Genomic DNA, 25,972 nt, shown 5'->3' with positions numbered 1-25,972 from the left:
GGGGAAGAGGAGTGTATGGGGAGATGTGCCTTGGGTTGATTATTTTTAATATTTGTCATACTTCCAAATGAAACAGCAGACAAGCTGAGCTGGCTCAAATACTTGCAGAAAGAGCTGATGGGGAATTTGTTAATGAAGCAGGTTTCTCATCAGAAAATGCTAGTTCATCAGAACCTGGATTTTGGGGACATGTGTTGCAATCCTGGCAGGAAAGGCGTCTCAGGCTACAGATGGATTTCTTGGTCGAAACCAAGGAGGCTTAAAGGCTGTCGTGTGAATAAAATAAAGTGAGGCAGATCTAACATGAGGGATGGAGCAGCCAAAGCTTGCATGAGGTTTGGTTCAAGCCCTGCTCTCTGAGCTTCAGGGTTACTTCCACTGGGTAAAATAGGGACAGCTTAAAATTTTCCCACATCTAAATTAAAACACAGCGGCTTTTGGATACTGTAGGGATGTGAGTGATTGCAAAATCCTGCAGACTGATAAGAGTCCTCAGGATGACGCCAAGTTGCTGTGGGGACATGCCGCAAATCTCCAGCTGAGGGGTAGCTCCAGGCCAGCAGTGCAGCCATGCAGGAGGGAGCCCTGGCTGCTCATCTCCACCTGGAGATGCAGCAAAACCCCTCAGGGCTTGAAGCACATCCATTTTCTGCTCCCCCCGCCCCGTCCATGTCTAGTCTGTAAGGTCTTATTGGGTGAGTCCTTCAGGACAGAGGCTGTGGCTGTGACATGCAGAAAACAGACTTTACAATGATTAGATTGTAAAGTAGGTATGTTTATTCAGCACTGGGAGGCACGGGGCGGGGGGGGGGGGTAGTTCCACCAAAATCGTGTGCCTTTTTAACATTTTCAGACCTATTTATACAGGTTACATTTCTTTATCTAAAAACACACGTACTATTGAATATATTCAACCTTCAGGACACACCTCCACTGCAAAACATTGATTATAAGTAATCATCAAACATGCTATAACGGTAAATGTATCTAAGTTAACGCCAAGTGACTTTTATGCACACTCATCATGACATATAACTTTTAGCAACTTAGAGGCATTATATGTGCAGTATTGATTGAGTATATGCTTGCTTATCAGGCTAGGATGCCTTGATTCAGCTGCAGGTTCCTTTCGTCTGACAGCAAAGATGACGCTTATCACTATTATTGCCTTGATTTTGCTATCACTTGCATGCAAGATCTGAACAGCACTGATCTGAAGCATCTTTTCAACAGAGCCTTTTCACAGCCGGGTAAAGGAGGGTCCCTGCTAAAAACCGGCCTGGTGGGTTTAAATCAGAGCCCAGACATACTCATTTCCTTCCCAAGTGATACTGTAGCACTAAGCAGATCCAGCCATTAGGTCTCATCTTTAATATTTTGCAGTGGAATTCTATCAAGACTGTTCTGCAGCAGTTTTTATTCTGGCAGTGTTTTGGAGAAGTTAGACATCCCTGCACTGGATAATTGGATTGACGTATTAGAGTCTGAAAATGCTCTGGCAGCAGCTGTTGAACCTTTCCCCATCTTCTCACCTGGGAAGCCAAGTTGGTCTGTGGCTGGGTGAAACCATTTCATAATGTTGATGGTGAAACTGGCAGCAAAGGGGTTGGGTGATGCCAGTTTGGAAACGTATCTTCCGAAGTGGAGAGTACCTCTTTGCAAGGGCAAAGGGTGGCGTGCATGCTAACAGCATTCTGGTACCGCATCCCTCACCGAGATCTCAGCAGGTAGCTGGGGAGGATGGTGCTGTTTGGAGGCCATCTTTCCCTGAGCAGATGGAAGGAAGAGAGCCTCTACAGAGGCAAAATTTCAAAACCCTGTGAGATGACCATTTGCTCTGGTAGCCCAGCTTAATTCCAGGATAAATAACGCCGTTCTGTGATATCCTGCCAATCTGATCGCTCTCACAGTTTTGAAAGGAGGTGACAAATTTCCTGTCCTCTGCAGTGACTAGTCCACCTCTACTCCACCTCAGACACAGCTGCATTGCAGCGGGTGGATAAAACCCTCCTTTTGCCCAGGAGCTTCTTGCAATGCGTAGAAAAGACCAGGAGCCTCCTCGCTTGCTTTGGCACATGCTTTGCCCTAGCAAATGTCACCCCTGGAGCCTCAGCCCCCACTTTCCTTTGACAAACTGAACCTGTTGCTCCTATTTAATCAGGAAAGGCTGCAAAAAAGGGGAGGAAAATAAGAACTTCCTCAGGCCTGGCCCACATCCCTTCCCCTTCCCTGGGTTGCTCGGACTCTTTGGCTTTCTCATCCCGCCTTGGGAGGAGCAGGAGCTGGCTGGCGTAAGACTCCGAGCTAGGTTCAGCCCGCCGGCGTGGGGTGTGTCCCCCACCATTTCCTAAGTTATTCTTTTGGGTTTCCTTTTCTCACTATTAATAGATTTTCAGCCAATATCTGAGCTGTTTCAACAAGGTGGATGGGGGGCAAGGGGAGGGGGTGGTGTTACTGAAATGGGAAGCGGGAAGCTGTTGGGCAGGGAATTAATCAGAGGAGCTGCATGGAGAAATGGTGGCTTTGGGTGGGCTGATGGGAGGAGGGATGTGACACATCCTTTCGCTTTGCATTTTGTGCTGGTTTGCTTCTGCTTTTGTGCTCCAAGCTGTGACCTTTCCAAACAAGCTGCTCCCCCTGAGCATCTTCCCCAGCCTGCAAAATAACACACACCTACTGCAACGAGGTGACAACCCAAACGTTGCTTCATGACATGGTTAGTGGTAGTGCAAGCAGCTGAAAACTGTGGCCCTTGACTGATGTTGCAAGAAGCTGCACTGGCACAAAGAAGCACGCCTTTCCTTTGATATTTTGGGTGAGTTTTCACGTCCCAGAAGCTCCTGACCAGAGCACTCCCAGACCAGCCCTGTCCTGGAGCACCCACAGCAGCGGGGACAAACAGTGGCACTTCCAGCCTCCTAAATATTGCTCACTGGGGGCTGAACACGCCTGTATTGATAGCTAGCAATAAGGGAAAGTTCTCTCCCTCCTGGGGTTGTCCCCATTACAGAGACATCGTATCACAGGCATGGTCATGGGGTACACATATCCGGAAATTAAATCATGTGTTTGCAGTGGACTCATTTCCTCCAGGCTGTTTGGCCACCGCGTGCATGGACGCGTGCAGGGAGGGCTTGCACTCTCCTCCTGCAGCTCTACGCCCACCCAGCACAGAAACGGAAGGGTTTGGGTTTTTCTGAGTGATACATGTGGGAAGAGAGGTGTGGACCCTCTGCATTAGAGTCATGCAGCCAGTGCTGTCAAAATACACCACTAGCTGCTGTATTATTTTTCTTAAAATGAGGAATTGATGATGGGCCAAAATGTGAAATCAGATAAGTGGTGGTGCCCTGCCAAAATGCAGCCAGGATGGTCAAGGTCAGGTATTTTTTTCTGCCTTCTAGAAAACAGGGTGAGGGACTCTGGCTGAAATTCAAGTGAACTTTGTTTTGGAAAGGATCTCCTGGTATGGGGAACGATAGCTTAGAGGACCACTCCTCCATCCTCTTTCTCTCTCATAGCATGCGTTAAATCCTTTTATCTCTGGGGCTCATGGCGTGAAAGGATCATTTGTTTCCCGCAAAAGGACGTACTGTATCTTTTGTGAGTAATTTTCATGCTAAAGGGGCATCAAACATAATCCTGTCCTGTCTGGCTGTTATTACCACCAGTCTGTGGTTACAGGCGTTTTCTCCTCCTTCAACCACATCCTTTTCATTTCTTCTGTTGAGGACAGTTGTCAGGTAATACTGGCTACGAGCCCAGGCAAACAGGGGCTCATTACCAGTTATTACCCCTGGGTCTGCTGCCGAGATTTGGCACGGGTGGCCAGTTAGGGAGGAAGAGATAAAAAAAAATAGTTCTCTGGCATTTGAGAGAGATACAGCACGTGTGGAAGGAAAACAGTAACTCCTGGGCTTGCGGTGCTCTCACTGCTTGGCCTGCATTTCTTTGTGCATTGGAAATAAGTGTTTGATAGGCTTCTGTAAATGTGAGCAGTGAGTTTGCATAAGCCAGGTCTTCTGCGGGTGGTGAAGCTGCAAGACACTGAAAAAAATGCAATTTGTTTTTCCCTTGTCTAAATAAAATACATTTTTTCCCCAATGCTGCAGGGAGACAGTCTCACAAACGACTAATGTTAATCCCAGAGCAATAAAACTGCAGAAAGGTGTGCAGCCCCGCCACTGCAGAAGCATCTGGCTCGTGGTGCAACAGTCCTGAGAAAACAGTTCAATTCAATGCAACTGGAGAAAGTAAATTTTGCTGACAGGCGGGTGCTCAAAAATCTGTGGGACAGGTGTGGGGACGGATGGGGGTGCTGATCCCTTGGGGAAGGAGGCTGTCACCCAGCTGTAGCCACAGCTGCTTTCCACTGCTGTGCTGTGGGTCCGGCCCGCGGTGCTGCACAGTCTTGAAGAGTGTCAGGTTTGCAGCCTGCCTGGGTTTCCTCTTCCCGTGGCCACCTCCGTGGCTGCTGTTCACCACAGCCATTGCATTTCACCCAGCAACAATAATTCTACAAGATACTCTCCTTTGAGACAAGCAAGCTGTGGAATAAGAAAGGGGGAAAGGGAAATTTTTGTAGCAGCCTGGCTGAGCTGGTTGGAGGTGATTAAAGGAACATCACCTTCAGATCAGGTTGGAATAGGAGACCTTTTGCTGAGGGCTTCTCAGTAGTCCCATCCAGCCTCATACAGCAGATGCAGGCTTGTAGGGAGGGAAGGGTGTGTTGAAGTGCTTTCTGGCTCATGTCATCTCTCTTGCCACTCGCCAAAGGGGTGCAGGTCACTACCTACCAAAAGAGAGTGAATTCTACCTCTGTGGCACTTGGCATTGCCTGACTTCAGCCAGGCCCATGTAGTAGTGGGGTTAGTGTCCCACCTTCCCACGTGGTCAGCACCTACTGAATCCATCCATCCATCCATCCATCCATCCATCCATCCATCCATCAATCTGTCCCCCAGCATGGTGGCTTACCATTTCCAAGCAGGATTGTGCTGGCTCCTCAAGTTGCTTTGAGCCCACTTAAATCGCCAGTCCTGGTTTAATGAGGAAGAATAAAAATTGATGTTTTAACATCTCTTGACCTTAGCAGGAAGGGAGTGCTAAGAACGGATGCAGAGATGTGGAGAGATAAAATGCTAGTAAGCTTTGTGGGCATCAACCTGAGTCTTGGTTCTTCTCCCAGCTGTTGGTTTTTTTTTTTGGGCTGTGTCACCCTGTGTGCCTTGGAACCTGCTACCACCCCAGCCAGGGCAAGCCTGGAGGATCCCACCAGATTTCTCCATCATTCTCCATCAGCAGAGCAACCCCTTGCTTTGGGCTTTTTCACCCAATTTTTGCTAAAAATGCAATTTGGTAAAAATGTATCTGCAGCTCCCTGGGGTGGGAGGGGGAAGTGCTGGGGCAGGGATGCCGGTGTCTTGGCTTGCAGGTCCTGGCTGGTCACTGGGGCTGGCCCAGAGCCAAAGCATGGGCCTGCCCCTTTCTCTTTTGGATCGAGTTGAATTGAATTGTCTTTTCTACCTCTCCTTTGGTGCTTGTTTGCTTCCTGCCCCTCCGGGCTGGGGCCGGGTCATGAAGAGGAAGCAAGAGCAGTGGGGGATTTCCTCCACCTTCCTTCCGATCCTTTCTGTATTTACATCTTTTTTGTATTGTTTCTACCTTTAGGGGACTGGGGTTTTTTTGGTTGTTCTTTTTTTTACTTCTTTTGTTAAAATCCCTGTCAAACTTTTATAGCCCTATTTATTGGCTAGACCCATTTTTGTGGCTGCCTGATCTCTAGCTTGGTGCAACCATCACTGAGGATCCAAACCTCAGATACTACAGCTAAGGAGGTGGCTAGATGAAAACTCCCTCCCATCTTTTGCACCTGGGTTTCATGTGCTTTGTCCTGGTGCCTGTGTTTTGCTTCCTTACCTCTTCTCCTGAAGACAGTGGTTGGTCTTTAGGAAATATGACATCGCCAGGAATCCTCTTATCCTACAGATGTAGTGGAGAAGTTTTCTCACAAGTCCAGGGTTTCTTAAAATAACTCATGCTGCTCGTTTCAGTTAAACTCACATCTTAACAGTGTTTTCAGAAATGGCTGCTGGTGGGGAAACAGGAGTAGGAGCCATGTTTCAGGAAGGGGTCTGCACATCTCCTCTGCTGGCTCTGTATTTCCCCTGAAGTGCTCAGGCAGTCGCACTAGATGACCATCGTAGGTCCCTTCCAACTAAAAATATTCTAATCTATTTTCTATTCTACTCTCATCTGCTGTACTCCTTCTCTTTGACCTTCCACTAGTAGTAGACCTTCCACTAGACCAGGTTGCTCCCAGTCCCGTCCAGCCTGGCCTTGAGCACTGGAGGGATGGGGCACCCACAGCTTCTCGGGGCAACCTGCGCCAGTGTCTCACCACCCTCAATGGTTTGACTAAGCAAGAGGGCCTATTTTCTGATGTTTTTCTAGTAATGATCTGAGTTTGAGAAGGAAAAAAACCCCTACGTTGAAACTTGAGCAAATAAAGGAGCAAAACTTGTACCTGCAAAAAGAATATAACTTTCAGAATGGTCAGAAGTGTCACCTTATTTATCTGAGGCTCCTTGCCACTTCAGGGCTGTGAGGGACCCTCATAATGGGGTTGGACGAACAGCACTTGGCACGTCCCTTGACTGCCCCCTCACCAGGGCTGGATCTACTTTATCTTGGGAATGATATGCAGCAAATTGCATGGGAGCTGGTGCACCTCCCATCTGAGGGAGACCTGCCTTCTGGGAACCAGCAAGTCTTGCCCTTCTGCTCACCCTCCAGTCCCTTTGAAATCCTGCCAGTATGACTATGTTTGTTGTGGAGGTTGCTCAGGCTTCCTCCTCCTTCTCCTCCTCCTCCTCCACTTCTCTGCTTTCTGCTGGATGCGGTGAAACCAGAATGTGGTATTGGGTATGAGTTTAGAGAGTATGAGACAAGCCCTGAGCAAATGACTCATGGTTTCTGGTCAGTATTTATCTCTACAAATACCTGTTCTGGGTGGAAACCAACGGTGGTTTCCTTAGTTCAGAGTTTATCTTGGCATTTTTATTTTTTGCTAGGTGTCAGCTCTGAGAATGTTACAACATCTGCAAACCCAGGACAACATGGGCAGATCATCACAGCTACCAGCAAGACGCAAGGGACCACCCCTACAAGCAATTCAGGAAACTCACCATCCCACTCTACGATGTCACCTGCCACAGCTCAAGGGACCACCTCTGCAAGCAAGCCGGGAAACCCACCAACTTCTTCTGTGATACCACTCATCACTGTTCAAGGGGCCACCCCTACAAGCAACCCGGGACACCAACCATCCACCCCTACGACATCACCTGCCGCAGTTCAAGGAACCACCACCACAAACAACCTGGGAAACCCACTACCCACCCATGTGATGTCATCCCACCCATCTCAGCAGGTCAGCTCTTCAGCCAGATCTGGAGCCTTAACAACCACCCTTGCTGTTCTTCAGGGATCCTCCAGCACCGCCCAGCAGAAGGCTACCCCTCCAGCCAGCTTGGGAAGCTCAGCAGCTACCACCAGTGCAAGTCCCATCCTCCCTCATATGAGCGGCCTTCCAGCCACCTCAGGAGGTTTAGGGACTGCTGTCGCATCCTCTCCTGGCGTGGAAGCTCAGGGAAAACAGCCTTCAGATCAGTTGACCAGCACCACTGCGAGCACCAGAGTCCCAGGGAGCAACCTTTCCCCTGAGGTCAAGGACCATGGTGTCTCTTCTACAACTGTCGCTAAGCAGCCTCACTCTTCTTCCAGTTCTCCAGCCCAGGGACTGCCCTTTTCCACCAGACCTGGAAGCATCAACACTTCTACCCATTTTAGTGGATACATGTCCCCCACCACTAGTAAAGCATCTCTGTCCTTATCACCTAGCAGCATGAATGCCTCAGAGGCAGCCACCACGCCAACTCCTGGAGCAGGTACCAGAACACTAGAACATTGATTTCTCATGCTGGGAGGCCCTTTTCTGGTCTTTTCCTTTGGCTACCCTAAACACCTCTTGTCATTACGGGGTGTCATCACCTTGTCTCATTTTAGGACTTTCCAGCACAGTTGTCTCCATGCCAACTGAGCGTTTAGGTCTCTATTGTCATCGATGGAGATTGAGTCAATGCAGTTAGTGACATTCAAGGCATGAATCAATCAGCAAAGTGTAGACATTGGCATTTGGATGGACCAAACTGTGCCTGAAGCACCTCTGACTGCAATGACTCGATCTTCAGCGACCACAAAAAGGAGCCAGCAGCAATGAATTTGGAGGTGGAGACTGACATTGTAGGGTGGTGACACAGACTGGCAGCACCCCGAATGCTGACTGTAGAAGATCCCTCGTATGGCTGACAGCTTAGTGAAGTCTGTCTGGGCACGCACAGAAAATAGGCTTTAGATGACTAAGGAGATTTTGTGGCTAAACCCTGAGACTACAAACCTCTAAAGAGTCTAAGCAGTTAGGTAGGCTGTTCATCATTGCTGGAGGGGGGGCGGTGATGACTGCTGACTTCAGTCTAAGAGCACTAGGAGTGTCCATGTGGTGTTTAGGGTCTTGCTGAACACCATCAATATGTTTTCTCTAGACCTCTGGAGTTTTACAGAGTTGTGTTAATTCCTAAGTGTCCTGGTGAGGTACAGTTTAGGATCCCTGCTGGCATTTTGTCTGCTAGCGTTGACAGGGAGGTAATCACACTGTGGGACTGTGAGGGCTCCATGGAGCCTTCCAGACTTGGGTGGGATTGTAGGTTCAGCTCACATCTGGCTCTAAAGCTGTGATGACATTGAAGCCCTTCATTATCTTCCTCTGGAGAACGTTGCTCTTGACCTGATTTCCAGTTACCTGCAATACAGAAGCCACTCAAAAAAACATCTCCACCCTCCCTCAGCCTTCCAGCTGTCAGCATCACTAAATGGGCCAAGGTCTTTATGCAAGACCATCTGTACTGGCTTCACCCATGTTTTGAGCATGTTAGCAGGTATGAGGTGGTGAAATAGGTATCTTCATGAAGGATGTTTCTTTCCCTCCTGCTCTACAGAACTGTTCTCCACTGAAGGATGATATATGAAATTATGTTAATTCAAATTTGACCTCAAGTGCTGAGCATGAAGTAATCTAAAAAAACTTTACATTTAATAAATAGGTGAGAAAATGCAAGAGAAACAGATGGCTTTGAAATTAATTCTCTCCTGGAGCCTTCAGAATGTGTCTGGAAGAGAAATATCCCTCATCTTTTCTGTGGAAGAGGCAGGAGTCCCAAAAGCAAACAGGCTGTGAACAGGATTTGGCATTTTAATTCTCTTTGTCACCATTTAAGTATCAATTAGGTACCCAGGGATGGAAATCCATTTCTTCAAAAGGACTTGGGGAGGCAGGAGGCTGCTGTGCCCCTTGCACTACTGCCATTGCACAAGAAACCGTAAGATGCTACAGACCGTAAACAAAGGCATCTGAGGTGATCTCGGGTATCTGAGGCACCTGCATGGGGCTGGTAGACTTGGGGCACGTGCCCTTCTGGAGTAGCAGGCAGGCAGGACACCCCCAAGGCTGTCTGCAATAGTACCAGGCACTACTTCTAAGCATGTCACCCTGGACTGCTTCCGTAGCTGGTGGAGATGCAGTCAGCCGAGATTATGGCATTTCTTCCCCTCCTAACAGAGGCAGCTGCAGCTGTCAGTAGGATTGTGCAGTGACCACCATTCACTGAGAGATCCTGCATAGCCACCCCAGATAGTCTAGCTCTGTCATAAAAAAGTCCATGGAAGACACCCCAGATAAAGTGAAATCAGGGCCATCCCATTTATACCCAGGAACACTCCTTTTTTAAGTGATTACCCGTCTACCTAACGCACAGCCATCACAGCCTCTGGGTTCATCTCTCCAGAACAGTCTGATGGGTTTCAGCAGCAGAAAGTAAAATCTGCAGTAATATTTTTTTTCCATATCAAAGTTAATTTAAAAGAAAGAAAAAAATAATATAAAAAGGCAAAAAAAACCAAAACAACCCAACCAACCCAAAGCCTCTCCAAGCTTTGACACCATCAGTTTCAAGGAAGGGCTGGAGCTGAAAACTTTTTTTCATCTGCTCATGAATAAGGCTGTCAGCTGTATCCTCAATACTGTATCAGTGTTTGTCTGCTTGTTTTTTGGTGTATACTGGGGACCCAGACCAGAGAAGCCATGACACAGGATCTGCATCAACCAAACCTGCAAGTACTGACCGGAGCCTGGCCAGCACACATCCCTCGGCCCCAGCCCCAGGGGACCAGACCACGAGCAGCAGTCCTGGCCACCAGCACCCTAACACCTCCTTCCAGAATGAGGTAACGACACCTGCAGGAAGGTGGGCACCTCACAGAGGTGTCTATTTACTGTAGTCGGAGTCCAACTCGGTCAGCCTCACACGGGGCACCAATTGTAGCAGCACAAACAAACCAGCAGGCTGCAACAAGGCTGTACCACTGGTCAGATTCTACTGTCTGTGCTGTATCTCCTGTCTCCAGAGGTCAGACCACACTGCTCCTCCTCCATCCAACCCTCTCTCCACAATCCTCAGGGCTATTTAACCACTTAGCAGGAACGAGCTACAGCTGCACATCATGCATGTCAATCAACCCGCTGAGGCAAGGCCACAGCTGCGTGTTATCAGTGCTGATCAACCCACTGCCTTCATTCCTCTACATCTATTAATATTTAGGTGGCATCCCATGTGTGTGTAAAGTCTGCAGCCCTTCTTGCTATGCATGTTTTTGTCAGATCTGCCTTAGGAGAACACAAGGCAGCAAAATAATTCTAGACCATAGAATCATAGAACGGTTTGGGTTAGAAGGGACCTTTAAAGGTCATCTAGTCCAGCCCCTTTCTCCTGTAGCTTTCCAATGAAGAGACACAGAGGATGGAGGTGAAGGGGAAGGTCTGGATGCCCAAAGGGAAGAAGTGAAATTTGGGAGAAGGGAGGGAAGCATTACAGAGAGCAGAAGCTGCCTTGGAGTGGACCTGGAGTTGACAAGAGGGCAAAGACCACAGTTCAGTGTAAACCGTGCACAGATGATATTAGCAGAAAATGGTTTGGGAGTGTAGGAGGGTCTCAAAACCAAGCCAGGATAACTAAAGTGCTGGGAAGGAGGGAGAGAGATCCTGGTTTTAGGTGCTCATCTTTTGTAGGGCAGGGTTGCATCATGGCCCACTGGCGTGGATCTTCCTACTGCCTGAGCCAATTCCTGCTTTACCCTGTACTGCAAATCCTAAGCCTGGTTTGGGAAGCACATCAGCAAACATTCCACAGGCAGCCGTGTCGCTGATCTCTGTAAACCCTTTCCACATATAAAGGGTTGAGTGAAGGGCTCCCAGGCCTGTCTTGTTTCCTTAAAATAGATCAGAGCTTTGGTTGGGATGACTCCTGGCTTGGGGCAGTCTGTTGTATGGGTGACCAACTGCCCTTCCAACCAGTGTGAATGATTTGAGAGTTCCTTTTCTTCTGTCTTTCCAGGTCATCTGTAAGGACCAGGTGCAAAATAATTGGCCCACCATCCACCTGAGAGAAGCTAAAACCTGTGTAAGTACCACCCTTTTGGACTTCCGTGTTGGCTCAGCAGCTGTGTTGCTGCCGGAGATCAGCCTTTAACCCGCGGTACCCGCAGCAGGCGAGCCTACAGGGATGAGAGCAATTTCATCAAAATAAGATGCAACCACTTTTGGGGTGTACAGTGGTAAATGCAAAGCCACACTCAGCAGTATAACGCGGTGGGGGATATAGCAGGAGGAGAAGAGGCCTCTGCACTCTTCTTCAAGTAGAAGGACCAGCTGAGTCCTCCTAGGTCTCAGAAAAAGAGCAATGGGAAATGTTAGAGCGTGAAACTTTTCCCAGTGCAAAGGGTAACGGGAAAGCTTTTAGCCTTTGCAGAGGGGATAGAAGTTCATCTCAAAACCTAAGCAAAAAGTGTGGAATTCCTCCACAGTTGCTGTGTACTTGGTGAGATCTTGCACCCTCACAGCTGGGGGAGGGTGGCATACGACTGCAGAGCAACTGGGAAGCACAGCAGCCTGGAGTTTAGGACTCACTGTGCTCCTCAATGCTATATCAGCTCTCACAGAACCCTAAAGTGAGAGCAAAAAACTCCATTTCGTTTGTTCCAGACCCTCTGCAAGACCAGGGAGTAGTAAAATATAGTGCTAAGGTTGGGAAAAGGTAAGCCCAACCCAAGGCTATACACCAAGACCCCTTCTTCTGGGGGGTGGGTACTGTCTACTGGCTCTTCTGAAGGACACCCACCTTCAAAATGATTCTTGTGGAAACTATGATCCTGTAACAGAGAAGCTGCAATACATCAATAACTTTTAAATAGGCTGAAGTTTTTAAGTTTATGACAAAGAGGAAGAGACACCACCACATGGCTGGTGGTGAGATCTTGAGATCTTGATAGAGTGACCGTATCTAGCTGGGCTGTGGGCAGGGCTCAGGGGTGGGTTTTGGCATTGGAATGCTCTGCACATCTCAGCACTGCTGAGGCAGCGTAAGCATTGGCAAATTGGCACTTCAGGAACCTTCTTATAGCTCATGCTGCACCGCATCAGAAATAGCTGTTCAGGTTCATGAACCTCTGCTGTCCCATTTGTAAAACGGACTGACTTGACTTCACTGTAAGGTGGTGAGGTGCAAAGTGAAGCCACACTGTGTTCATAAACCACCTTGAGATACATGGTGAGATGAGCGCAGTCGTTCCTACTGACCATGGCAGCTCTTGAAATTCCCTGTGGCTTGGTGGTGGCCCTGCCAGGCAGCCCTGGAGAGAGCTTGGACCTCCCAGTAGCACCCACCTGGAGGAAGTGAAGCACCTGTCTGCTGCCATCTCATGACCATCACCTTCCTACTCTGGCTGCTGCCCGGTGTAAATGCTCCTTGCCCACACACCTGCAGAAATGATGTTCTTAGCTGAGCTGCCCTTAATGTTGGGGATGACTCCAAGGAGGGACCTTATTACCATGGTGGCCCAGACACCACAGCAGGACAGCCTCTCCTGAGACCATCCCCTGCCCTGCTTTGTGCAACATCTGAACCTGCAGCCATGCCCATGCTGGGAAAACTTCTCATCAAATTTTATATTGAATATCTAAAAATATTTCATCAGATTGACAAAATCTGATTTTAGAGCCTAAAGCACCTGGGTGACTTATGATTGTGCTGGTGTTTAATGCCTCCCCTCTCCTTCTGGGTGCAGTTATGCTCTGCACAGAGCCTCTGTCCTCCCTGTGGCTTCGCTGGAGCTGAGCCAGGAAGCTTTTTGTAAATGAGGATGGTGAGGCTGGGAAGCGCCGGTGCACAGTGATGCACTGGGAGGCTGAGGGGTGGGCAGACATCGCAGCTTGGCATCATCCGTCACTCCTCTCTGCCCGCTCTGCTGGGCGACGGCACGCTGCAGCTGGCGAGCCAGCGAGTCTGCCACCCTGTTTCCCTTGGATTCCTCTGGGCATAATAACGAGCCGAAGCATTGTTAGTACAAAATACCAATTATGCCTCAAAACAGCTGCAGAAACACTGCAAGGGTGCATCCTCCCATAGCATCACTCTCCTCAGCTGCCAAAACACCTCCCACCTGCTTGCCATTAACTTTCCACCCAGTGTATTCCTGAAAATTGCAACAAATTTTGTGCCTCCCAAGCCAAGCAGATAACAGAGAAATGGCATTATCTGGTTTCCCTGTTTTGTAGGCCCCATAAACAAGTCTCTAGCCAAATCTTGACAGCAAAGTGAAAAAATCTTTTGCATTTCGCCACCCGTGGGAAAACAGGAAAGTGTGCGCTATAAGGAGAAGCATTCCAGAAACGGCTCCAATCCTGGTCCACAAGAACGAGCTAGAGTCGGGGCAGCATTGTACTAAAGCTCAGCTCCAGAGAGAAGCCAGGGAAGCATCGAGGGTAATGCAGGTGGTGTGGGACGTCCAGATTACACATGGCAGGAGAGAGGGCAACACCTCATGCACAGCTGGGCCCGTGGGGCATCGCTGGCGCTGCAGGGACCTCAGAAAAATGGTTGGGACTGAACCTAGGAATCGTGGACATTTCCCAAGGTCTGGCTAGCAAGTGTATCTTCAGTTGGGTTTTCGTTGGCTGCTTGGGGTTCTCCAGCCTTGGGATAGATGGGTGGCTGGCTGCTCTGTTCCTCATCCCAACCCCAAAATGCTTTCAGTGAAGTGAGAGGTGACAATGTCAGAGGTGACTGATGTCCCCCAAGGTGTGCTTGAGCCACACAACCCTGTGGCCACCTCCTAGGGGCCCAGTGTTCCTCCTCCATCGTGTCCCCAGCTGGGCCATGGATGTGCCCAGAGAGATAAGTTGGAGGATGCTGGGGAGCACCGGAGCTTGCTCCAGCCAGGGGATGCAAAAGCAACAGCAGTACCACCCAAACCCGCGCCCAGGTGCCCGAGGGAGTTTGCTGTGTGACACCCACTGGTCTGGGGACAGCAGGACTCTCCCTGGAGCAGGCAGAGGGACACCCTCACCGAGCAGGGCCGTGGTCCCCCATGCCCCATCCAGCTGGCGGGGGTGGTTTGTTGACTCAAGTGCTGTTACCTCATTCAGGGATGTTAGTTTTAGGTCCCTGCCAGTGTGGGAACCGGATTTGAGCTCTCGGCAGCGCCTGTCAACTCCGGCCAAGGAATGCGAGTGGCTGCGGCAGCGGGAGGAGAACGCTGCCAGGGCCAGGGCACCGCCGCCGGGGCATCCCCACCGGCTGCAGCCGACCGTGGTGTGCCCCTCGCCAACCCTGGGAGGGGCATATCCCCCCCGTTCTGCCTCCAAAGGGGGTTTAGGCACTGCTCACCATCTGGCAGCAAAGAGGTTCGGTGCTCAGGCTGGGTTTTAGCCTCACCTCTGATTTCCCTTCCTGTAGAGGAACTGTAGAGGACTGTATGAAAAATTTATTTGTAAAAAGGTTTTAATGATTGTTAAAAACATAAGGTATGACATGTTAAGAAAAAAAAAAAGAAGGGGGAATTGTAGAGGAATTAAGCTGGGTTAATTAGCATTGATAATATTCAGCTGTGGGTTGGGGGCAGCTGTGGCTGGTTCTGTTAAGTGGTTGGGCAGCCAGTGAAGAGAAAGCAGTCAAGGAAGAGAGGAGGAAGAAGCAGAGAGAGAGCGAGCACATGCCCTGGATAAGGAGAGACTAGGAGAAGGCAGCAGAGGGACTGGCACGAAAAGTATGTTGGTGTGTGATGGTAAAGGACCTTGTTGCAGCCGGCTAGTTTGGAGAGTGCTGTGATGCAGTGAGACCATTACCTAAGTCCTCTAGGTTTCTTCAATCATAGCCTAAAAATCTGATGCAGAGTCCCTTGAAACCAGTAGAAAAGAAGGCAGCAGAGGGACTGGCATGAAGAGTGTAATGATATGAGATGGTTTCCCCCCAGCCACGGGGTGGTAGGAGGAGAGGTGTGTTATTAAGGGTTGGGGGAAGGCAGAGCTGAGCTGCTGCAAAACCTGGGGAGGGAGGATGCAAGGAGGCAGCAGAGAGGCTTCTCATGCCTCTGCTGAGCAGAAAATGCTGCACAGGCAGGGACTGATGAACTGCAAGATGTAAAAGCATAGGAGCACAACCCAAAGATGATAAAAACGCTGCCCTGACCAAACCGTAGTCCTCTTCCCCCCTGTTCCGCTGGGGATGAGCTTTCTGGGGGATGCTGCCTTGCCAGGGTCTTGCCTTGCTGCCCATGGGCTGCCCTGGCAGAGGTCTGGGGGCAGGTTTCCCATCGAGCTCTTTTCCCAGGGATGCAGCGGGATGGTGCGGGCCCAGCAGAGGGGCCTGGGAGGGGAAGTTTCTCCCCATGCAAAGTGAAAGGACAGGCAAGGGCCAGCGGCCGTTCCCAGGGACAGCCAGGGCCTCACAATGCTGAGCTCACCCTCGCACTCTGCCCAGGACCGCTCTTCCGCCCCGGCAAGTGCATCCTGTCTCCACTGCTGCTTCCCAAATATTTAGATAAGATGGGGTGAGATTAGGTGCCTTCCTCAGCTGGGTGGCTCCCGTCCTTGCGGTGGAGCAAGTGGGATGCTGCCGGCCATCAGTGCGAGCGGGACCCAGTGCAGATGGTGTTGCAGAAGGAGAGGAGGAGAGGAAGGTTTGGGGTGTTGGAGCAGACAGTAGAGCCTTTCCCAGCCAGGGCACGTGCTGCCTGGTGCCTCGTTACAGTGCACACAGAGGACTTCTGCACATAGGACCTTGTGCAAGCAAGACCTTACACATGTAGCATCTGTGCACGAAGGACTTGTCCATGCAGTGCTTGTGCACACGCCACCTGTGCACATAGGAGCTGTATATGCAGCACCTTTGCATATAGGACCTGTGCACAGTGATCATCTCTACTTTAGTGAAGCGTTGAGCAGATGAAAAGCCTCGGGAAGCATCTTGGAGATGATGTAAGCTCCATCCAGCGCTCTACCACCCTGCCGGCACCATCCTGGCTAACCTCTCCAGGGATGCTCCAGGTTATCCAAAAGCAAAAGATTCTCTTGCCTCTGCAGAGCCACAGAGCCGTGGGGAAGCTCTAGGAAGGAAAGGGACCTGTGTTGGTGGGGACAGAGGGTAGGAGTGCGGGTGGGTGGGTGGGTGGGTGTGGGGGTGTGTGTGTGTCTATGTGTGTGTGTGTCTGTGTGTGTGCTGCAGATGCCTGTGGGGACACAGGGGGGCTGCACAGCCCTGTCCTGCTCCAGCCAGGGCCCCTCAACCTCCCTGCCCCCCCGCCCTGCTTCCCTCAGGGACCTGCTGTTCCTGTAACGCCAAAAGCTGCGGCGCTCAGATAAGGCCGGTGCAGGGCCCGGTGGGGAATGGCAGCCAAGAGCTCAGCTTCTTATAAAGAAACTACTTTTAAACTTTTCCTGTTCTCTGGGAGTGCCAGCGGCAGCCGGGTGGTGCAAAGGGATGGGGATGGCCACAGCATCCCTTGCAATGGGGGGGGATGCTCCTCGGCTGTGCCCAGGTTGGGGGACGGTGCTGAGCCCTCGCTGTCACTGCAGGCGGAGTGGAGGACTGCCAGCATCAACATCTCCTTCTTCGAGAGCTTCTGCTCGACAGGCCAGCACGTGTTCAACGCCAGCAGGGAAACGTGCACGGTGATGCTGACCTCCCATAAGCCCCACTCCCAGCACTGGGCTGTGCAGGCGGTCGTGCACCGTGAGTATGATCCCATCATCCTGCCCAGAGTGGGACAGGGTGGGACTGGCAGCGGGGACCTGGGCACAGGGATGCAGCCTGAGGCTTAGCAGAACCTTCATGTCTGCTAGAGCTTGGCCCAGGGGCTCCCCCATCTCAATGACTCAAGAGAGGCAAGAGGCCAGAAATGAGCTTTGCTCCCCAATGAATGCACCAGAGCCCCCTCCCATCTATGATGAGTCAAGGCAGGGACCGATGTCCAGGAGGAAAAATTCCTCCCCAGTGGTTAAAATCCAGTGCCCTGTTCAAATCCTTCCCCAAGGGACCACAAAGAGGAGTACCTTGCCCACATCGGAGCCCTTTGGGGAAATCCAGCTGAGCCTGGGGGTGCCCAAACATTGCTTTAGGACCAGGGTGCTGGGAGGATGGAGACATCACACTGCCCGAGCACGATGGGGAGGAAGTACTGAGCTCCATCCTCCTCGTCATCATCAGGGCAGGGACTGGGTTGGGGGTCCAGCCTCCAGCACCGGATCATGGGCAGGGCAGCTGGGCCCTGGGGACTAATCCTGCACCACACTGGCATGGCCCCAAGTAGCCGGTTACATCCCCTCGCTGGTCTCACTTGTAAAAGGCCCACTGAAGCGGAGAGCCTCACCAGGGTGTGCACAGCCTGGGACTGGGGGTAGTGGGGACTGGGGTGTCTGGGGCTGTCCTCCTTCCAGGAAAAGAGGTCCTGGCTCATTGTCTGGCTGCAGAGGCACCTGCAAGGCTTGGCTTCATGCCTGCACATCTCCATCCACCTCCTCCAGAAAGAGGGTCACCCCACTGATGGGGAGATGGTGGCACAACCTGCTCCCCCAGCCTTGTGCTAATTGCAACCTCTTTCTTCCCCCAGTCCCTTTGGAGCCCGAAAAAGTCCTCGAGGAGCTGAAGGAGAAGAAGGACAAGCTAGAGGAGGTAAGGAGTCCCCGGTCACAGTGCAGCTCTCCCACAGATGTCCCCCACGGCGGGTGGCACAGGAGGCCCCTGACCTGTCTGTTCTGTGGCAGCTCGGCATCACCAACATCACCTATGACAAAATGGAGAGGGAGATGATAATCAACGATGAGTTCAGCACGCCCCTAATCATCACCATCGTCACCCTGGCCGGCTCCCTGCTGCTGATCGCAGCCATCTATGGCTGCTGCCACCAGCGCTTCTCCCAAAAGAAGGACCAGGTAAGGTGGGAGGGGGGTGGGACAGGTACCCCAAGACCATTTGTCCCAGAGACATCTTCAGGAGATGAAGATCATCAGTGTTTCCCTCTCTGCTGGTGGAGACATCCTGGTTTGCCCAGCAGGCACCACTCTTGCGTGTGGCTCGAGGGGTGCTCAAGGGCTGTGGATGCTCTGGAGGGGCAGGAGCTGCTCTTTGGGGGTGCTGGGGTAGGGGGGAGCCAGAATGAAAACCAGGGAAATGAGAAGCTAGTGGTAGTGGTGGTGGGAATGTCAACGAGCAGCATCTTCAGGTCATAATTTTGACACAAAAGGCTTTCTCAACCCAATGCCCCCTCCAAACCCACCTATACCCCCAAATTCCCCCCCCCCCCCAAAAAAAATAAATTTCAAAATACTTTTTTGAGTAGGGGACAAGCAGGGCTGGGTAAGCAACATCACCCTGAAGCCTCCCCGGGGTGCCAGGGGCTGCAGGGAGCTCGCAGCTGGTAGGGTTGGAGGGCGCCAGGAGGACGGCCACAGGAGGGCATCGACGCTGCACGGCTCAGGCTTTAGCAGAGCTGGGCCAGGGCCAAATTCCAGAGCAGCAGCAGGATTTAAGGAAGACCAGACATGGAACAAAATTAGTATTTTTATCTCCGGAAGCAATTCTGAGCGATTTTAGCATAGCATGCACCTGCAAGGTCTGGCTGTTCCAACACCCTGCAGCACTGGTGGGGAGAGCTCTGCCGTGCACCCGAGTTTTGCATCATCTCTTGCTGAGGATTTAGCTCTGGAAGACAGACAGCAACAGAAGGCGGGGGGGGGGGGGGGGGGGCGGGCCCAGAAAAAAAAAAAAGGGAAAAAAAAAAAAAAAAGAGGCTAAATGATGCAATTAGGGTAAACCACCCTCCTGATGGAGACACGAACCCCTACATCCTACTTCAGGTTATTTTCCCTTATTTTCCCCCCAAACCATCCTTCCAGGGGGTCCCAAGCTCCGAGCTGCATGAAGGCGAGGGATAAGGCAGCCTTTGCTTTATTTTGCAGTCTAATGGAGATGAACACAGGAGGCAGCAGGGAAAAGCAAACCAATGCCAGCATCAGACTTGTCTTGCAAGGCTTGGTTTTTTTTCGGGAGGGAATGGAGGAGGATACAAGACCTCAACAGATATTTGACCTCCGCTCTGGTCCCCTTGGAGGTTATGGGGCTTTGCAGCCTGGCCATCCCTCAGCTAAAATCTCCCTGGTTGGGGTGAAGAGCATCCCAGCGGGGACAGGGAGCTGCATAACACTCTTCCTATGTTATTCAGAAAACAGGGTATGTTTTAGGGATGGGAATACACGTCCCTCAAGTAACGTGGTGCAGAGGAATAGGTACCAGCCCTGGCTGGAGGCTGTGAAGGTACAGACCCACCAGCCACTGGGTAAGGCAGCAGCACCAAAGCAAGGGATGCACATTCCTCAGTGTGGCTCTTGCTCAGGACACCAGAAAAGATCTCCCAAGCAGTTGCAATAAGTTCTTAGAAAATCAAACACATTTCTCCTTTCTGGATTTGCTTTTGTGTGGTTTCTTTTGTTTTCCTCCTGCTGCTTTTCCAAAAATGACTTGAAAGTTTTTTTATTTTTCTCCAACCCTCCCTTCCCCACCCCACCCCCCCTCCTTTTAAATCCTGCTGTTGTTTTACCTTGGAAATAACCACCAGCACATCCACCCTGATGTCCCCGGGTTTGATGATGGACATGTGGCCCTGATCTTTAATGTGAGTTCCAACACAGGGATCGGAGGGGCGGGTGCCGCATCCGTAACACCCCCAGCTCTCACCCCCAGTGCTTGATAGGGCTCAGTAGCTTTTAACAGGACTAAAGCCCAGCTTTAAAGACCCCTTCCCCTTGCTGCACGGCTGGGGGTGCCTTGCCATGGAGGAAGAAAGTGCTGGCGCAGCATCCATCCCTCTGGGGTTGTACCAGCAACCCCACAGGGCAAAACTCCTCCTGCAAGAGCCCAGGTGCCTCCTCTGCTTATGAGCATCCCACCATCCCTGCCCACATCCCCCCTAGGGGAGCCCCAGCAGCACCTTCGCAGCCCCCCTGCTAGTGCCAAGCCCTGCGGTTTTGCTTCTCCATCCCTTTCCTTCTCTGTTGATTCCCTCCCACGCCTGTCTCCTGACATTTATTAGGAGCACTGCAATAGACTGAGCTGTAAATCCAGGCAGATTTTAACGGGGGTGCCTACTGAGAGCCCTGCACTCCCCCAAAAAGGGCTGACCGAGGACTGCAGTTTCCCCCACGTCCCACCAGGGCAGGATGGGGATGAAGGAACCACCGTGGTGAATGCAAAACTAGGATGGGCTGGGGGTCTGCCAGGGGCTGAAGGGCTGGGTTGAAGCCTGGAGCACAGTGTACCAAAGGAGCAGGGTGATACAGCACCTGATTCATCTTTCCCGGCCTAGTTTCCACCAAGAGCTCCAGAATGAGAAGGGATGATGCTTATGGAGGGGGAGATGGGCTGGCCATACCTGCAAGCTGGGAGCTGCCCCCAGGTCAAGGGGGAGAATAATAATAAAGCAGCTAAAAAGGGATGGGGGGCAGAACGGGGAGGGGAGGAACAGAGTTAGGGGGGCAGGAGCTGGGATCCAGGGTTGGGGTGAGGCAGCCATGCTCAGCCTTGTCCTGGGGGAACTATGCCCCAGCCAGGCTGAAGCTGGCAGCTGCTCCTGGAGGTTTTCCACAGGTCTCTGGCTGTTCTTTCCTCCCTCCCACCATGAGCAGAGTCTCTCTCTTGCCAGCTCCATGCTATCCCCTCGCTGCACCAGCACTGACTGCAGCCCGCAGCCTTAACCTTGCTATGAAAGTCTCTGTATAGGCTGTAAAGTCTTCATACATCTATACGGGGCAGCGGTAACAGCTGGCTGGGAGGTGACAGCCCTGAGGTGGCACACACAGCATAGCCGAGCTCTTTTTCACTAGGGTTTCTGGGTTTTCTTTCCTCGCAGCAGCGCCTGACTGAGGAGCTGCAGACTATGGAGAATGGCTACCACGATAACCCCACACTGGAGGTGATGGAGACCTCCTCTGAGATGCAGGAGAAGAAGGTGAACCTCAATGGTGAGCTAGGGGACAGCTGGATCGTTCCTCTTGACACCCTCATGAAGGAGGACCTGGAGGAAGAGGAGGACACGCATTTATAGGATACAGAACTCAAGCAAAAAATGACCAACACCCCCCAAAAAAAAACCCCACAACCCCTACACGCACACAACTCAAGGCAAAATTCTCAAAAAAACCCAGAAGATCCCTTAATGAACCATCACTGCCCCTCCTGTCACCACATGGGGTGCAGGACAGAAGAGGAAGGAACACGAGAAGATGGCTCTGGGGTGCATGGTCAACACAAGCCACCATGGTGGCCACATCTAGACAAGCACCCTCCATCACCCACAGTGCTTAGCAGGACCTGCCACACCAGACCTGACCAGCCACAGGAAAACAGGGTGGCTTTGCTCCTCAGGAACTGCTGGTGTCTCCTCTGAGCATGTCCCCTCCCATCCCGCATCCAACCATGGCAACCGCATCCTCCAGCTACCAAGCAACTAAAAAATAAAAAGAAATTAATGTAAATAGGATGGGAGAGGGAGCACATCTCTCCACAGCAAACCGGCACCTGGCAATTAGAGCTAGAAAAATCCTCTGGCCCATGCTGTTTAGTCATCGCTCTGCCCTCCCCAACACCCAGGTATCGCGCAGAAGAAGCTGGAACAGCCTGTTCTTTTTTAATCCAGTTTCCATCCTCTCCCCATAAACTGCCGGCTGAAACACACGAGAGCCCCGTGTTGTGCCATAGGCAAACGCACACATCCAGGCCCAGCCAGACGGGAGGGACGCAGCAGTGCCAAGTGATGCTCAGTCCCACGGTGCTGGCCAGCTGCGCCACAAAGGGCTGTGGGACACATCCTGCACCCAGCTGGAGACCAGGAGAGGCACAGCAGCTTCTTGTATTGATACAAGGAGGAGAGAGAGGAAAAGGAGTAATTCCTTGAGTTCATCCCTCCCAGGAAGGGTGTAATGAGACCAGGAGTGACACCTGGTCACTAGCCCAGGCAAGAGGTTGGGGGTTTCATGGTGCAGGAGCCCAGCCCCAGCACAGACCAGCTCTGCTGCTGCATTTCCCTACAGAAGTGTTGATTGCCTTCCAGTAATTATGCTGCAGCATCTCACAACCCACATCCATCCTCCCCCAAGGCCGGGGGTTACATGCATCGTGATGGTTTGTGATTTTTGTGGTCATGTTTTGCTGCACGAGCAGCAGAAGAAATAAAAGCAACAGAAGCATGAGCCAGGTAGCTTGGTGGTATTCAGGGTTTTCCATCGGTACAGCCCTTGGTGTTTCCTCCCCACGAGGTTTATAAGCTCAGCCCACACTCTCAAACTCTTCTTCAAAAGCCAGTAAAATGACAGAGACCTGCAAAGAAACTTCCGGCTGAGCAGTGACACTGGGAATGAGCTTTGCCCTGCAGCCCTTGGTCTCTTGCCCAGCTCTCCCTTTGCTGCAGGCGTTTAGAGGGGAAAAGAAAATACACGCAGGAGCAGAAGGTGGCTGGACCGAGACCATTTCTGGTTTTTCCACTCACCACAGCTCCCAAATAACTGTGGAAGAATGGGGAGGGTTTCACACCTTTGCTCTGGCTTTGGTGAAGCGGCTCAGCCCTGGCAGAGGCAGTGGTCCGCGCTGGGCTCCATCCTCCAGCCCCTGGGAAAGAGAGGACCAGGCAGCCACTTGGGTGAGTGCATCTCCCAGCACACCAGGGTGGCGGCGGTCCCAAGCCCTCTGTGAGCCAGAGGAGCTTCAGATGAAGAGCGATGCCTGAGCACGGCCCTTCCTCTCCCCTGCTTGCCGTAAACCACGCAGTCACCCACGCACAAATGGGGTGATCTCCCTTGAGTGCTGCCACCAAGTCGACACAGCGGGGATCCGCTCCCATGGCTGCCCGGAACGAGGAGAAAAGCAGAGCCGAGCAATGGAAAACTGGGGGAAACCCAGGTCAAGTTGGTCCTCGAGAGTGCTCATGAAGGAGGGGATTGGGGTGGTTTGCTCGACCCCAAGCCAGAAGCTGGCAGAAGATAAGTCTTCTGAAAGGGACTGGCTCGTCTCCCTTCTCTCCTGCACCGAAGGGCAGAGTTCGAAGTGTTTAAACCTATGTATTTTTCTATGTAAATATTCCCGCTATTCATTAGCAATGTATTCAGCGCACTTCACTTACCTGTGCTCTGCACTATGGGGAAGTAATTTTGGAGGGGAGGGGGGGAAAACTGGAAAAAAAATTAAAAAGTAAAAGCTAAAGGCCAGTCTGGTAGGGGATCATAATTCGATGTGAAGCAGGAAAACACCTCCTGCCCCGATAACCCCACGCCACAGCTTTGTCCCTGCTCCAGCAGCATCAAGTTCAGCTCTTTAAAGTTGCAGCAAGGCTCTAATAACTGGTCCCGGCATTTGCAATTGCTTTCGCGAGCACATTTGCTTCCCAGTTGCCCTGAGAGATGAACAGGTCCGTGACCTCACATTTCTGGCCTTCACAGAACATAAATGCAGCAACAACACAGGGCAGCAGCGAGGCTTTGGCCGCGGGGGCTGGCATTGCCGTAAGGGTGCCCCTGGCAGAGCATCTCCAGGCAGTCGGGTTTTGGCATGTGCCTAAAGATCCTTCCCAGCGAAGAGATGCCAAAGTGCTTTAATGAATCAGGTCCAAAGACTTTCCAAGAGAACCCTACAAAAGCTTGAGATCAAGCAACCTTAAATCTTCCCGAGCAGAGACCAGAGAAGGTATTAACTGCTCAGCAAGTGCTTATAGTGATTTATATTTGAATAGGAATTGTACATTTATTTATTTTTCCAGACACCATATTTTTAAACCACTAATGTTTTATAGTAGATTTTCCTTCCCCTATTTAAAGAACTACTTCCACGGAAAAAAAAACACAGTACGTTTTTTTATGTTGAGAATATTCTTTTGAAAAAGTAAAAAAAAAATATCAGGTAGGAAATGCAGTGATGAGCATCTTTGGCCTTAATCCTTCCCTTTGTAGACTGCAGCCATAACTGTTAGACCAAAAATAATTAAAAAAAAATAATCTACCCAGGCATTTGCTCCCTCCCTTCCCCGCACTCCTCTTCTCTCTCCCAAAACAGCTTTAACATCCAACATGTTGTACAAAGAGATTATTGCTCCTACCTTTTGGTGAGAGTTTTATAAGCAGCTCAGATGTCCTTGCAAGAGACTTTTCTACTTTCAGATTTACAAGGAACACGTAACTACTTTAGGACAATTTGTCTCCCGCTCACAGTGCCATGACCCAACCGATGAGACTGATACTGTGACTGTTGCCTACAGAAGACATACAGAAGACAGAATCTGTAAGGGACTGCAGGAGAACCCGTTTCCCAAGGCGGCTACTCATTGGACCTTGCACATATACTAGAGCTCTTACGTACTGTATAGCAGCATCTCTTACGGGGACAGGAGTCTGATTTACACTGGAATTTACTGAGGAACTGGATTGTAGAGTTTATTGCGTTTTCCTACAAATATATTTTGAAAGCATCATGTATTTCTGTCAATAAACATTCTTATGTAAAAGACCAATTTCTTGCCTGAGTGAAGAGGGGTGGGCACAGCAGAGCTCGAGCTCAAGAGCCACAGCTGTCCCTTAGGTAGATGTTACACCTGGCTATGGTTCGAGCTTGTTTGGAAACCCAGCTCAGGCTCTGCATGGTCCTGCTAGCAAGAACATGTGAAAACACTGGACAAGCAGGAGCAAAACCAATCCAGACCTTAGAGCCATGGAAACATTTGTATTTTCCCCATGCAGAGGTACGATAGTGGTGGAAAACATCTCTTAATTAAAAAAGAAACGGAAGCTTCGGAGGGGTGGGATGCTCAGCTGGTGTGGGTGAGGGCAGCCCCACCACGGCCAAAGCACCATGAACTACCGGTACCTTTACACTCATGGAGGAAAGTGAGCGGGAGTTGCCCCGATTTCTGCATTTCATCCTAACTCCTAGCCTGCGAGCCCTCCTCACACCGGTCTGGCTGTGGAGGAGGGAATCCAGCTGCTCCCCTGCTAAGCCAGAACCCCCTAACGAAGGAGGGCCACCGTGCAAGGGCAGCAGCAGGGGCAGCAGCAGCGCAGGCAGTTCAGCATCTCCTTTTGCCTTCAAGGGCACAAAGTAAAACATGCTAAATTTCCACTTATGCAAGGAAAAAAGAGGAAAAAGGAATTCTGTTTGATTCAAATATTAAAAACCAGTGGTTTACATCAGCATATGTTCTAGCTCAGTGTTCCTCCCCAATAAAAATTACTGCAACTGTTAAGCACATGCTGGATTTATGGGATACTGATCCAGCCCATCACCGATGTCAGGGAACAGGATATCTTCTCAGCTGTTCTGCAGCACAGAGGAACACGGCGGGCTCCTCCAGCAGCAAGTGCGTGCCACCCAGACAGAACGTGCCACCATTTTCACAATTTCCGCACCATTACGACACCTTTACAGACATGTTTCCATTCTCAGGAGCAAGCAATGTTAGAAACGAAGAGATCTTAAATAAACACCCTTGC

At 51.0% G+C, this 25,972-nt stretch overlaps 1 protein-coding gene across 1 annotated transcript in view; it reads left to right on the top strand.

The window, feature by feature from the left end:
• The window catches only part of PODXL (podocalyxin like), a 47,060-nt gene extending 22,064 nt beyond the window's left edge, over positions 1 to 24,996 (top strand). The window contains exons 2-9 of the mRNA XM_037388387.1: positions 7,074 to 7,949; positions 10,187 to 10,341; positions 11,508 to 11,573; positions 17,024 to 17,180; positions 18,058 to 18,119; positions 18,212 to 18,379; positions 20,062 to 20,118; positions 21,352 to 24,996. Coding sequence (XP_037244284.1) covers positions 7,074 to 7,949; positions 10,187 to 10,341; positions 11,508 to 11,573; positions 17,024 to 17,180; positions 18,058 to 18,119; positions 18,212 to 18,379; positions 20,062 to 20,118; positions 21,352 to 21,546 — 1,736 coding nt within the window. The 3' untranslated portion in view covers positions 21,547 to 24,996. The remainder of the gene's footprint in view (positions 1 to 7,073; positions 7,950 to 10,186; positions 10,342 to 11,507; positions 11,574 to 17,023; positions 17,181 to 18,057; positions 18,120 to 18,211; positions 18,380 to 20,061; positions 20,119 to 21,351) is intronic.
• Positions 24,997 to 25,972: the final 976 nt, after the last annotated feature.

The sequence above is a fragment of the Falco rusticolus genome, chromosome 5, assembly GCF_015220075.1.
Source record: "Falco rusticolus isolate bFalRus1 chromosome 5, bFalRus1.pri, whole genome shotgun sequence".
In the NCBI taxonomy this organism is placed as follows: Eukaryota; Metazoa; Chordata; class Aves; order Falconiformes; family Falconidae; genus Falco; species Falco rusticolus.
This window is presented reverse-complemented; position numbering and strand designations above follow the sequence as displayed.